The sequence below is a fragment of the Propithecus coquereli genome, unplaced genomic scaffold (assembly GCF_000956105.1).
Source record: "Propithecus coquereli isolate 6110/MARCELLA unplaced genomic scaffold, Pcoq_1.0 Scaffold139, whole genome shotgun sequence".
NCBI classification, from domain to species: domain Eukaryota; kingdom Metazoa; phylum Chordata; class Mammalia; order Primates; family Indriidae; genus Propithecus; species Propithecus coquereli.
The window spans coordinates 357966-370973 of NW_012138191.1; the positions used below are offsets into that span (position 1 = coordinate 357966).

The 13008-nt window shown below is 38.6% G+C and overlaps 1 protein-coding gene across 3 annotated transcripts in view; it reads right to left on the reverse strand.

The window, feature by feature from the left end:
• Positions 1 to 13008, reverse strand: part of PLCB4 (phospholipase C, beta 4) — a 133690-nt gene that overhangs the window by 26630 nt on the left and 94052 nt on the right. For all 3 annotated transcript variants that reach the window (XM_012639251.1, XM_012639249.1, XM_012639250.1), the window contains 6 exons: positions 12120 to 12284; positions 9643 to 9847; positions 6561 to 6649; positions 5317 to 5467; positions 2422 to 2471; positions 2215 to 2280 (listed from right to left, as the gene is read on the reverse strand). In XM_012639251.1, the coding sequence (XP_012494705.1) occupies positions 2215 to 2280; positions 2422 to 2471; positions 5317 to 5467; positions 6561 to 6649; positions 9643 to 9847; positions 12120 to 12284 (726 nt within the window). The remainder of the gene's footprint in view (positions 1 to 2214; positions 2281 to 2421; positions 2472 to 5316; positions 5468 to 6560; positions 6650 to 9642; positions 9848 to 12119; positions 12285 to 13008) is intronic.

The following is a 13008-nucleotide window of genomic DNA, read 5'->3' on the forward strand; positions in this document are numbered from 1 at the left end:
TGCTTCTGAAAAACATTCAGAAAAACATAGGGTAAGTACTCGTATCTTGTAGCAATTTAGCTCTGTCACTTGACCTAAGGAATTTTGAAGGCTAATACTTCCTCTAAAAAAAATGTACACTAAAGCTGTCATGAAAGTCCATTCAAATTCAGAAGGTAGGATTTGGGGAGATTGAACATCTTCTTTTTGGTCCTATTATAACATGGCACTTTAAGAAGCTTGAGGCTGTTTTTTACAAATGAAGGCAACTTGGATTCATTCAGCCACATGGGACTTACTGATCACTGAATGATACGAGTATTTCCCTGCCAACCAGAGAGAAGGAAACCGAAGGAATGAAGCCCAAGGCATCCTGAGGTAGAAGGAAAACCCACCAAAGCCAACTCTAAATTGTCTTAAATTAATAGAAAACCAATTTCTCATCTTTGCTACTTTTCTGATTAAACACACAGATCTATGAACTGACCAAAGTCATTTCTGACTATGTGGATTGAAAGGTTTAGACAAGGAAGTCACCAGACAACTGTGCTCAGTCCACCGAGTTCTAAAAACTGAGGGGAACCAAGGGCAACACACCTAACCTAATCATCTGTACCACGGGAAGGGCGGCGGGAGGAGGGGGGAGGAGGGAGGAGGGGACGGGTATTTGTATACACAAGGAGTGCAATGCGCACTACCTGAAGGATGGACATATTTGAAACACGGACTTCGGTGGGGGGGAACCAAGGGCAACACACGTAACCTAAACGTATGTACACCCATAATTTGCTGAAATAAAAAAAAAAAAAAACAACTGAGGAGCACCCTTCCTTCACAACTGTCCAGGTAACCAGTACATGGACACTGTCCAAAGTAGATGGCGATTTTTCTTAATGCCCCCTGTGCTATCACTGCATTTGACTCCATGAGGGGAACTTGTCTACTTAGCGAAGCATCCAATATCCTACACAGGATAATGCGGCAAGACCAAGGGTCCTGGACCCAGATGATGAAGGTTTAAATAACAGCTTTGTTCTTCCGAACTCTGGGGCATCAAATTGTTTAATTTCACTAATCCTTAATTCCGTCTTGTGTAAAATGGAGACTTAACCAGAATTTACTTTACAGGGTAGAGAGTGTTAAATGAGACAATACATGTAAAGTGCTGAGCACAGCATCTGGAAATGACTGAGCAGGCAAAAATTCTAGCTTCTATTATTGTTGCTACATTATCAGTCACAGTGTATTTCCTGGTCATGCCTCAAGAAAATATTAAATGACACCAAAACATTTGTTTCTAACTAGCCCAAAGGCCATTGAGGTGCCTGTTCAATGACAGAGATTCAATTTAAATGCAAGAAAAATCTGTTAGGTAATACTGCAGCATATGGGAACCAACTCCATTCCTAATAAATAAAGTCATTTAAGTTGCATTCTCTCTTATTCCCTTTTCTCTCTCTTTTCCTGTTGCCTTTCCATATTCCAGCTTGTTGCCAATAACCAACAAAATTGAAATCCCTACTTTAAATAGCTCTGTCTCCAAGAGCCCCTACCAAGAGGTCCTACCTTTTTCTCCTTTCTCTGGGATGGAAGTCTGGAAAGAAGGATCGTGTTCAAGGGCTGTGAAGTTTTCCAACCTGCAGGAGAATTTCTGGGGCCACCTCCTGCTGTTCTCTTAAATTTGCAACTAGCTCTTCTAATTTTTCACAATCACTGCCAAAAAGGCCTCTTCTTATGGGTAAAAAGGGAAAATAAATATATTTCAGAAGTAGGCCACTGGGTAGGGTTTACATAATGGGGGAAAAGTGAGAAGCATCTCTCTCTAGGAGCCACGAGTGGGAGGTTCAGAGCTTGCTAGCATCTCCCTCCGTGCACTCTGCGAGGCAAACTATTTGGCAGGGACCCAAGGAATTCACATAAGTCGTGGCTAAAATTGTGAGCTGGTCTTCAATAGTCAGGCTGTGGCTCAGTATTTTATATAAAGTCATATTAGTAATGGAACAATTTTTAAATGGATAAAGTTTTGTTATGTGTTTGAAATAAAAGTTAGAAATGCAGACTACAGATCAGTGACAACCACTCCCAAACAGATTCTAATTTTTAATTTCATTGCTAATGGTTAAAATGAAAGTACTGCTGTCAAGTTGGCTGCTATGGGCTCTGAGTCATTCATGTTTCTTGCTATGACTCATTCCTCAGTACATAACGCAAAACAATAGCTTTAAAACACTATACCTTTGCATGCTTCTTCTTTAAAGAATTTAGCTCCTTCTGTTGTTTCTTTAAATGCTTCAAATAAGCCTGTGGGGAAATAAAGAGGATTCAAAATAGGTTTTTTGAGGTCACAATGATTACACTTGGTGAGAAACAAAAATACATTCATGTCACCAATATGTATTAATATAACACAAGAATGCTTGCAAAATGATCAAGCAATTTTACCTTCATTTGCTTTAAATCTTCTATCCTCACTTGAGGGATAAGTTCAATACCTACAAAAAAAAATTAGGTCACTGTGTATACTAAAAGTTAGAGAGAATAACTGATAATATAAAATTCACATATTGATCTCATCTGAAGACTCTGAAGCAGCTTTACACATGATGCAATGAGATATAAACATCTTAAATGCCTATTACAAAACAATTAGCTAGACAATTGAAATGCTTCATTATCTTAGGTCAGGTCCCTTACTAGCAGAGCCTGAGAAGGGGATTCATGTGCACACGATTTACTGAGAGCAGACTCTTGGGAGAAACCCCTAAGGGCGTGAGATAAACAGGATAGAGCAGAGGAAGAAGGTAGGGTGGGTTTCTAGCTGAAAGCTAGCCTCAGCCTGCTCCTGCGGGGAGCCCTTTAGTATAAATGGTACTCAAGAGTTGTTCTACCTTGCCCAAAGGAGACTGGGCTTTTGTAACCCTGCATCATTCAGCAAGAGAGCTTCAGATATTTTATAAAATCTTCCAGGTATTTCCAGGAAAGAGAACTCCCATGGTCTCAGAGCAAATCTCTGAAGGAGTAGCTGTAATTCCCAATCCGCCAAAACTCAGGAGCTGGGAAATGGAGCAGCAGCCCCATAAAGAGGATCTGATCAGGCACAACAGCATCGATTAGTTACTGTTATCTCTGTACTTCAAGGCATATCATATCAATCAACTACCTCCCAACTCTATTCCCTCCTTAATTATCAAAGAACAAAACTATTTTTTAGCTTCTCCCTTTTACCAAATTTAATCGTAGCATTTAAGCAACATGTTATTGAGCACAGTAATGCCTTTAACACATAAGCAATAATGAAATTAAACCATTACATAACAGGATGCTGTCGGGGAGGACCTGGAGTAATATACTAAGTCATCCTGCTATCTGAGTGATGCTGGGCCAGGTGTCGCCATGGCAACCACAGCTGTAGAAGAATCACCAAACAGGTTCTGTCTGACTGCAGATTTTCATCTTAAGCAAACAAAATGAATGTTCACTCTGTACTATAACTGATTTCCATTAGAATCCCAAAGGCCAGATATGATATATTCAAGAAAGATAGGCATCGAGTCCCAGGTTTTTCAGTCTTATGCATTTTAAGATTTGCACATCCAAACTGAGGGCAGTAAGGAGGAGAGTCTTGGCTGAGAGAGATTGGTATTGTGTCTGTAATATGTTTTGACAGGAGTGGGAAGGGTCCCTGGGGTCCTTCTGTGATCTCTTAAGTATGATGCCACAAGCTACCTCCCTAGTGACGGAGGCAGTGTAAGGCAGGAGAGCGAATCCTGGCACAGCTAAGAGCTCCCTATCTTTGGGTCTCAGCTCTCTTGTCTGTAAAATGAACACGTGAGGTCCCTGAAGGAATGGAGGCACTTCTCGTAGAATCCAGTACTGTGACTTAGACTTTCAAGTCTCCTGAGTAAAATGTCAAAACGAAATTGCATGCAGACACTTTCTCAGGGCATCTGTTGAAGAGACTAGAGTGGAGGGAGGTGACAGTTGCCTGGCTCCTTTAAACGTAGCCGTGTTTGGAACCAGGGGTGAGGCACCTCTACTCACATGCACGGTTCCTTCTGAACTAGGAGCACTTTTGTCCTTTGTAAGCTGGTCACATGGCATCGTTTTTTTCAGGCCACTTAATGCACTATAATTACTAATGTCTTTATGTACTAGCGAGTGTGATACAAGAACTTCAAACATAAACTCTCCCATTTTCCACTGCCTCTCTTGGAGTGGCTAATGTTCATAATAACCGGGCTGGTATGGAACACCCAAAGTCTATATTATTACCTTGCTCTCTATTCTCTCCAGGGAAGAACAGACAGACAGCTGCAGGCCAAGTACAAATTGGGCTACTTTTGTGCAGTCTTATTTTCTAATTTATTTCACAAAGCTCAATGCACACTTAGTTTCCTGCTAAATTACTATGCTGCTTTGGTTTGGGAAAGCCTGTCATTTCCTACCTTAAATGGCAGCACTGTGCGTACTTAACTGTATGAACTACTTGATTTCTTTATACTGAGGACATTCAACCCACATATAAATGGGAACTATATATACTTAGTAAAAAACCATGAAGAAAAGAGAAATTCTTATTAAGGTAAGAAGAGTGAGTTTAGTAAATGACTGACTCATGGTCAAGGAGGACATTTAAAATATTTAATTACCAGTATGGAATGGGCACCATCCAATCAATGGATGCCTGGCCAATTAGAATGGAAGCCAATTACAAATAACCAGGACAGCTGTTTTCCTACATACAGGCTGAATATTAGCACATGAGATGTATAATTCTTTGTGATAACACCTCTTATGATCTTTTGGTTCATCCACAGGAAGCGACATAGAGTTGATCTTTAAATACCCATCAATAATTTTTACAAATAAATAATCATGGGTGCTAAATATCTACATATGAGGGAAATTATCAGTAAGGGAATTTAGATGTCCAAATAGTCATGACTCTGTTAGTTCACATGCCCACTGCCTGTCCAGATAAGTACCTACGCAGTATCTGGAAGAAGGGGATGAGTTAGCTAACATCACTGTGTGAAAGGCTTTTTCCCATAAAGGGCACACAATTTGAATATTTCCTAAAACTATGGATATTGTGCCCCTTACAGCTAAGGTGGGTGCAGGGGATCCAGCAGATGAAACACAAATGTTCATTCCCTATTACAGGCTCAAGGAAATTAAGCAGTTTTTGTTCAATACACAAGAAAATAAGCTGCTTTTTGAGTTTTATGGGGCAATGAAAACTGGCAGAATTAACAGTTTCCAATACCTTCATAAAAGACTCTTTAGAAAGGGTCTAAAATTGCCAGAACAGAGAATGGCCCCACAAATCTCCCTCACCTTTCTTGGCTTCCACGCCAGAAGCCAGGGCGGCCGTGGTGGTCGGTCTGAGCTCGGAGCTACTCTGCGGGGTCACGTTTGCTTTGGCGGTGTTGGCTTTTCCTTTCTTGTCGTTCTTGGAAGTGTCACTGGGCACGTCAGCTATGTCACTCTGGAACAGAAACATTTATCTTGACCCAAATGAATGCCACTCAAGGTCAAATATCTTGCACATTCTTTATCTTACAGAATCCAGTCTGTACCACTCAACTTCTCCTGTTTCCCTTTCTCAGATTTTTACTCTCTTAAAGGGTGTTGGCCCAGCTCCAGTAAAGATGATGTAGTTTTCTTAGGCTTGGGGCAAAGGAGGAAGCCAAGGAAAGGAGATTTAACTCCTTGACAAGCAGAGAATATCTCCTCTTTCCCCAGCTACTGGAAAGATGCTACTTCCATCCCAAACTGAAGAGTTTGGTAAAGAGAACAAGTAAAAACAAAGAAACAACCCAAGTGTGCACCAGAATAGGAGAAAGCTGGAAGGCAAGGCTGGTACAAAATGAAGAATCATTAATAAATACCATTTTCATGAATTCACTGAACTAGGTTAGCTAGTATTTCAGTGTATCACAGAAACATCCTATAGAGTTTCAGTATCCCTTATCTGAAGTGCTTGGGCCCACAAATGTTTCAGATTTCAGATTTTTTTCAGATTTTAGAATATCTGCATATACATAATGAAATATCTTGGGGATGGGACCCAAGTCTAAACATGAACTTCATTTATGTTTCATGTAGACCTTATGCATATAGCCTGAAGATAATTTTATACAATATTTTAAATAATTTTGTGCATGAAAGAAAGTTTGTATACATTGAACCATCAGGAACCTAAGGTGTCACTATCTCAGCCAGTCATGTGGCATCATGTCTGTGCTCAAAAACTTTCAGATTTTGGATTTTGGATTAGGGATGCATTTTCCTAAAAGCATCATGGATGTTTTCCACTTTGTTTCTAATGGGGCAGAGGTCCCCAGATATGAGTTAAGCCACAGGTTGTGAAGTGGGTTTTTCTGAGGGTGGTCACATTTTTTTTAAACATGGTTCACTCTTGTAGACCCTTGAACCTATTGTTGAATTGATAAGTTCAGTTTTAAAAACCCTCTTTAAAACTGCTATATTAATTTGTTACTTTATCTTGCTTTTGTAATCACTGTTCGACAACCAAACTTCTCCAAGTTGGCTGTCTTTAATCAACCATTTCTACTTACTGTTTCAATGCCCATAGCTCGCATTTGGTCTGCTCTTTTTTCCGTAATTGAAAGAAATTTCTTTGGATCTGATAAAGCATCCACAATATCTGGGGGAAAAGAAAACCAACGAGTTGTTAATTCTCTGTTGTACTACAAATACCCAAGAAAATTCAGCTAATAAACTCTTCAGGATTCTGGATACATGTTAAACTTTCTGTTAGCTCTCTTCTAACACAGTGAGGAAAGCACAGCTAGTTGAAGAAAACAAGAAATACATAAAGGCAAGAATCAAAGACCAGATGATTTTCCCTTTTTTCCCCTTAGTTTTTCCCCAAATAAAGAAGACAGAGTGGCAGAGAAAACCAAATTTGCCTTGGGTTCTGGACGCGTTTTTTCAGCAAGTTGATTAATGTCCAGTTTCTTCATTTGGAAATTAGGGCAGATACCACCTACCCTGCAGGGTTATCGTGAGAATTCAGTGAGATGATGAACATAAAAAGTACTTAAAGTTCTTAAGTGCAACCTTGTTTATAAAAAATAAAAATGACTTCAATGTTTATCAATACTAAATTATGGCACAGATCAAAGATAATCCTTCATAGCTGATAAAAATATAACAATTTTTCATGACATGAGAAAATACTCTCCATTAAGTGAAAAAAAGATTAGAGTTCCAAATGAGTATATAACAGTAAGATCCAATTTTATTACAAATAAAACATAGAAAAGAAATGACATTGGAAGTAAACAGTAGTTCTCTCTGGGCAGTTGATTTATGAGTGACCCTTATTTTATTTTTTTTGCTGTGAGAATCTCCCTCTGATACATATTTTAGCTACCCTACCTTTTATAGAATAAACCTGCTATATGTATTTGTGGAGCAAAGTGATGAGTCCACACTATCTTTCTGTAGCTAAATAAAAATTTGGTGATGTCTATTGACAAGTTTTCTTTTTTTTTCCTCGAAAATGCTGAGTGTGATGGTGGTCACGCTTCATTTTGAATTGTTCCTATACAATCAACAGGGAATGTCAATATTCTAGGAACACAGACTCTATAGATCTCCTGCCACTGGTTCAGCACAGAAACATTGAGTGTGGGAGGTTAGTTAAACAGATGAAGTAGGAACACATTTTGTACAAATCAAGAGGCTGTACAGATGAGAAATTTGGAAAAAGATGGTTCTCATACTATCTTTGTTATTTTTAGGGAAGACCTTTAAAGGTCATATATGGCCTCAATTTCTTCACATATAAAAGAGACGACCAGAGAATTATGAATAAATTGTCTTTGAACGTCAAATCTGAAGTTAAGGAATCAACTGCAGAATCTCATCAATGGTAAGGCAGTACAGAAATTCAAATGCTTCTGCTAAAATAAGTGGCCACAGCAACTTGTTAGGAAAGAATACTCACAGGACTATTATTAAAGAGATTAATTTGGATCAATACTTAAATATCAACACTGGTAGTAAGCTACTTTATAAATACAGATATTTCTTCTGCATAGATCTACATATGCCCACATCCATTCTGAACAATTGTATACGTTTGGACTCTCTTTATATAAAGTGCTTGGCACAAAGTAGGCACTCAATAAATGCTTTCTTTCTCTTTTCTATTCAAATGGCTCATTTCCCAGGAATGAATTATAGAGTTTCACTTGAAATTGAACCCATGCAGAAGCAAAACTTTTAAATCTACCATCATATGGGTTTATACAATTATTTCCAAAATGTATCAGGTATTGCACACTCCCTGCTTTCTAAGCTCAAGTATGCAGGGCATGATTTAGTTCATCTTCTGATGTCTCATGGCATCACTGTGCTGCAAAGCAGGCATACAGCTCCTGCAGCTCCTAAACACACACTGCATGTCTCCCGTCTCCTTTTTCTGACTCACTCACCCAGCCCCATAGCACCGACCCCCTGCCTCTTTTATGGGTTCTTATATCTGTTGCTGTATGTTGTAACTTCTAATGTGCTTCCTTTTTATAAATAAAAGACAAAAGAGAAGGAGGAAGGAGTCCTTACTATAAATTTTGTGACTGAAAAAATCCTCATAGCTTAATCTACTTTTTGAACTTATAATCAGGTTGTTAAAATTGAAGATCAGTTGCAGAAAATACGCCCCCAGAGAAGCATGAATTACTAAAAACAAACAATAAAATCAATAGAATAATCCCATATTGCCCAAACAAAATAACGTTGTGTTCCGGTATAGTACAGGTATCTATATCTATAGACACACACCCACGTTTGTACATTTTGAGCCTTGCTATGTCATGTACTGTACTGAAAAGCACATCATACGAGTGCTATGAGGGAGGCAGCATTATTATCTTTGTTTTATGGGTGAGGCAGGTGAGAAGAGGGATTTGAGAGGTTATATTCTACTCCCAAGGTCACCCGATCAGCAGTGAAGAGTGAGAATTTGAACCCTTGGCTAATTCAGTGCAGACACTCTGCTACATGCTTCCTTTATAGTTCAACGCACTGACAAGGTAGAGGGTCTTTGTTTTCTTTTAATGTTCTTGGCATGGATGAGGGCTATAAACAGTTAATATGTTTGGACATAAGCAAAATCCTATGATTTGGTCTCACTTTTGATTCTTCCTGTTGATTATCTTAAAGCCCATGTGGACTGATAACTGGGATTCTTTATGAAATTGAACTTTCTTGTAGATTTGGAAGAAAATTCAGGTATGTGGATAGCTGAGTTCAATTTAAATTTTTCAGTGATACCAGCTGATAAGATATCTATGGTTTTACCTTACTTAATGTCTCTTTTCCCCCACTTTGATTGCCACTGTAAATATATCCTTCGCAGAAACATGTTTGTAAAAATTGATAAACAACATAACATTACAGTATTTTAAAAATAACAAAGGACTTTAAAGATAATCTAGCCTTGTCCTTTCATTTCTTTGTAATAAAACTTGAGGTTACTCTTTGTCCTTGATGTCTTCAAGGCTACCAGGATTGGCAGCATTAGCAGGAAGAGACATGATTATTATTGTTTTTAAGCATGGACAAAATGTTCTGTATTCTTGTAACTTATGATCTCATCTATATCATATTCTGTACCCAAATATTTCTTACCTCCAAATCCATCAGGCACATATGTTTTAAGAACAATATTGCAGAAAATTGTTGGCAGTGATAATGGTTTATTTCCCTCATTTCGAAGGGAAATGTGTCGATACCCTGCTTGAAGCCCATCCAGTGGGAGGATCCTCTGGCCAATCAGCTTGTTGTTGTCATCGTACACGGCTATTCTCAAGACAGCCAGGTCTGGCAGGATCACCTGCAAACAAAGAACAGGACTTTTCACTGATTTGTGTAATGTAGCTCCCGAGAACCATGACTCCAGGAATCTGGACTAAATCTGTACTGCTCTGAAATGCTGCTCCTTTATGGCGAAAATTAGCCCACGACTAATTTGCATTCCTAAAGTGTACTGTGGGAGCTACGATGCCCAAGACCTTGAGAATGGCAATTGGAACATGTTTCCTGGAAATTATCTCATCAAATAGGTTAGAGGGAATGGATGTTAAAGATTACCACTCTAACATTTGCCATCTTTCCCTAGCCCCACCCATGTCATGGGTGAGAAAAAGGAGACTTTGATAAATAAAGTGACTTTCCTCAATCTCAGAGATTGTAGTGACAATGGGGCCTGGGAATGGAACTGGAGCTCTTGACTGATAATTCTGTGATCTGTCTACTACCTGGGCTGCTTCGAACATCTATGTCTGCCTGTTTTTAAGAACAGGGAAAGTATCTTTGAAGAAATGCTTCCTGCATAAAAGAAAATTTTTATATATAAATTTAGGTTCTCCTTGTTTCTTGCACTTCTAAGTTTTCAGTGCATTTTGGGATATTAAGTAGAGTAAGATGGGGCAGTTAGAAACATTAATATACTTTGATTCCAATGTATCTACTCCAGCCACCCCCAAACTGAATAAATGAACATAAAATCTGAGTGTAGCTGGCAGAATCCTTGTTCAGATACAAAATAGCAACATGACAAAAGACTATCCAACGTGTTCAATCAGGAATGTCTTTTTATTGGCCAAGAGCAGCCAGGACATTTTGGCTGATCTGAGTACTCTGTTTAAAGCTAGACAATGGATTGGTTGCCTATTTACAGCAGGAGGCTTAATTTAATTCTAACTGCATGAAGATGGAGAGGAGAAATCAAGCTAAAATTCAGCCAACTTTCCCCACTCTTGTTCCTCACGTGGTGAATGGGAAGTTTGGGCTTTGCCACTCTTACTCTGTGAGATTACTGAAAAAACAAAGCAACAATAACAATAAGAAAACAAAGTTAAAGCACTTGATAATCAATGAAAAAAATATAACTTCCTGAAGAATAGAGAAGCATCCAGAATCAGTATCTTCTTTCTGGGGCCAGAACTATTACACACACAAACCAAGTTGAATATTTCCTCATTCATCAAAAACAAAGAATGCCTGAGTCAACTCTCTGAATTTCTTGAAATACGTGTAGAGATTATGTATTATGCCAAAGAACATTAGCCATACCGGCAACAGATCCAGCTGTTACAAATTGGAAAAATCACAGGAGAAAACAAGACAAGTCACAGCTGGGTATGAAATTTATACCACATCCTGATAGGGGTGGAGAAGTGACCTGGGAGGGTTGCATGTGTAATGGTATTCACATCCTGGAGTGAATCTGTTTTATCAAGCCTACATTGATCTCCCTTAATTGGGCTTCTGTAAGCCAGTTGTTCTATTCTGAAATGGACAATCCCTGTTTTGTTAACACATGAAGCCAATTACTTGTGTGGCCTGACATACAAATGGAGCAGAACCACCTGGAAAACCTATGCCTACAGAAGCAGCAAGAAATCATTTTGGTCAGGATAACAGAACACTAAGAGAGAAAAATAGACATTCTTGGTGACAGCACTGCCAATGCATGGACTTCTCAATGCAGCTTCAACTGACAAAAGAGAAACAAAGGGGGGAAATGATTAAAAGATTAAAAACTGAACATTAGAGAGGATGACTGTGATTCTTCTTAGCATCCAACATGCCGTGTTGGGAGAAAAAAGGAAAACACTGAAAACAGCACATGAAGCATAAAACCTGTGAGGAGCAACAGGTGCCACTGTTTCTGGAGGGACAGGACCATACCAACTGACCCATGCAATGACATTTATTGACCTTAGTTTTTGGGTGAAGCATCTTACCTGACTACTTAGCTAATGGAACAATGCAAGTTACCAGTAACTTCCAGGGCAAAGAACTCTCCAATGTATGATGGTGTCCACCAGCAAGGACACATTCTAATAGATTGCAAACCTGAAGCTTGGGTATTTCCACATAAGAGGTGGGCGTCTCCTTCAAGGAGGAGAGGAGAACCAAAAGAAGGGCAGGGCCAAACAGAACCAACGATCATGTGACAGCTATAGAAGTGATCCATTAGGAGAAGGAAAAAAGAAGACACTGTGGTTTGAATGACTGTCCCTGTTATCAGGTAGTGCCTCTGCACTAAAACAAGCCTCTCAAATTAGCAGAGTGAGTTTGACACACTGAAGACGCCCTACCTTCCGAAATACGAATGCTTCTTCATTGTAAACCGGATTGAGTCCATTGTTCATAACCATGCGCGTTCGGAATTCCTTACGTATAGTGTCGGTGGGCAACCCATACATATCCACCTCTACGTAGGTGCCAATTTTCTTATCTGATAAGAACTGACCTGATATGACCTGTAGCAACACAAAAATAGGGTGAGAAAGACGTGAACCCTGTGTAAGCATCAGTAGCAAAGAATAATCAGGAAATAAGAAATTCTGTTTATTTTGGTAAATTTCAATTATCTATGGAAATAATTCATCAATTCCTTATTAAACCAAAACATTACTGAGCAACTACTATATGTGGAAAAAAAAAATATCCTAGGCAGAAGTTCTGCCCTATAGAACTGTCTAGTAAAAGAATGAGGAAAATATACATGAATCATACAATACAAAGAAACAAGTGTCCACAGCATCTTGATTTTGCCCAAGCGTCCACATCTATGAAATGAAGTAATGGATTCAGATATACCCCAAGATCCTTTCATAGTGATGCCATACTTATTAGTTAATTCTTTTAAAAGTCTTGAAAAGAGACACACAAAAAGAAAAGCAATGCTAAAATGTGCCTGTTATTTTTACTGATATTGACAGTGTACAGCTATGACTACTATATATTTGTAAAGACCAGTGCTAAAATCTATCTACTATAAAGCTACAGAGAAACTATTTTTCATTTACTTGTCAAATGACTATAGCCATTTATGAGTTTTTTTCTTGTTATCTAATGGTTAATAATTTTCAAAGAGCTTTTCTGAGATATAACTGACATACAATATACTACACACAATTAAAGTGTACACTTAGATCAGTTTTGACATATGAGCACATCTGTGAAACGATCACAATTAAGATA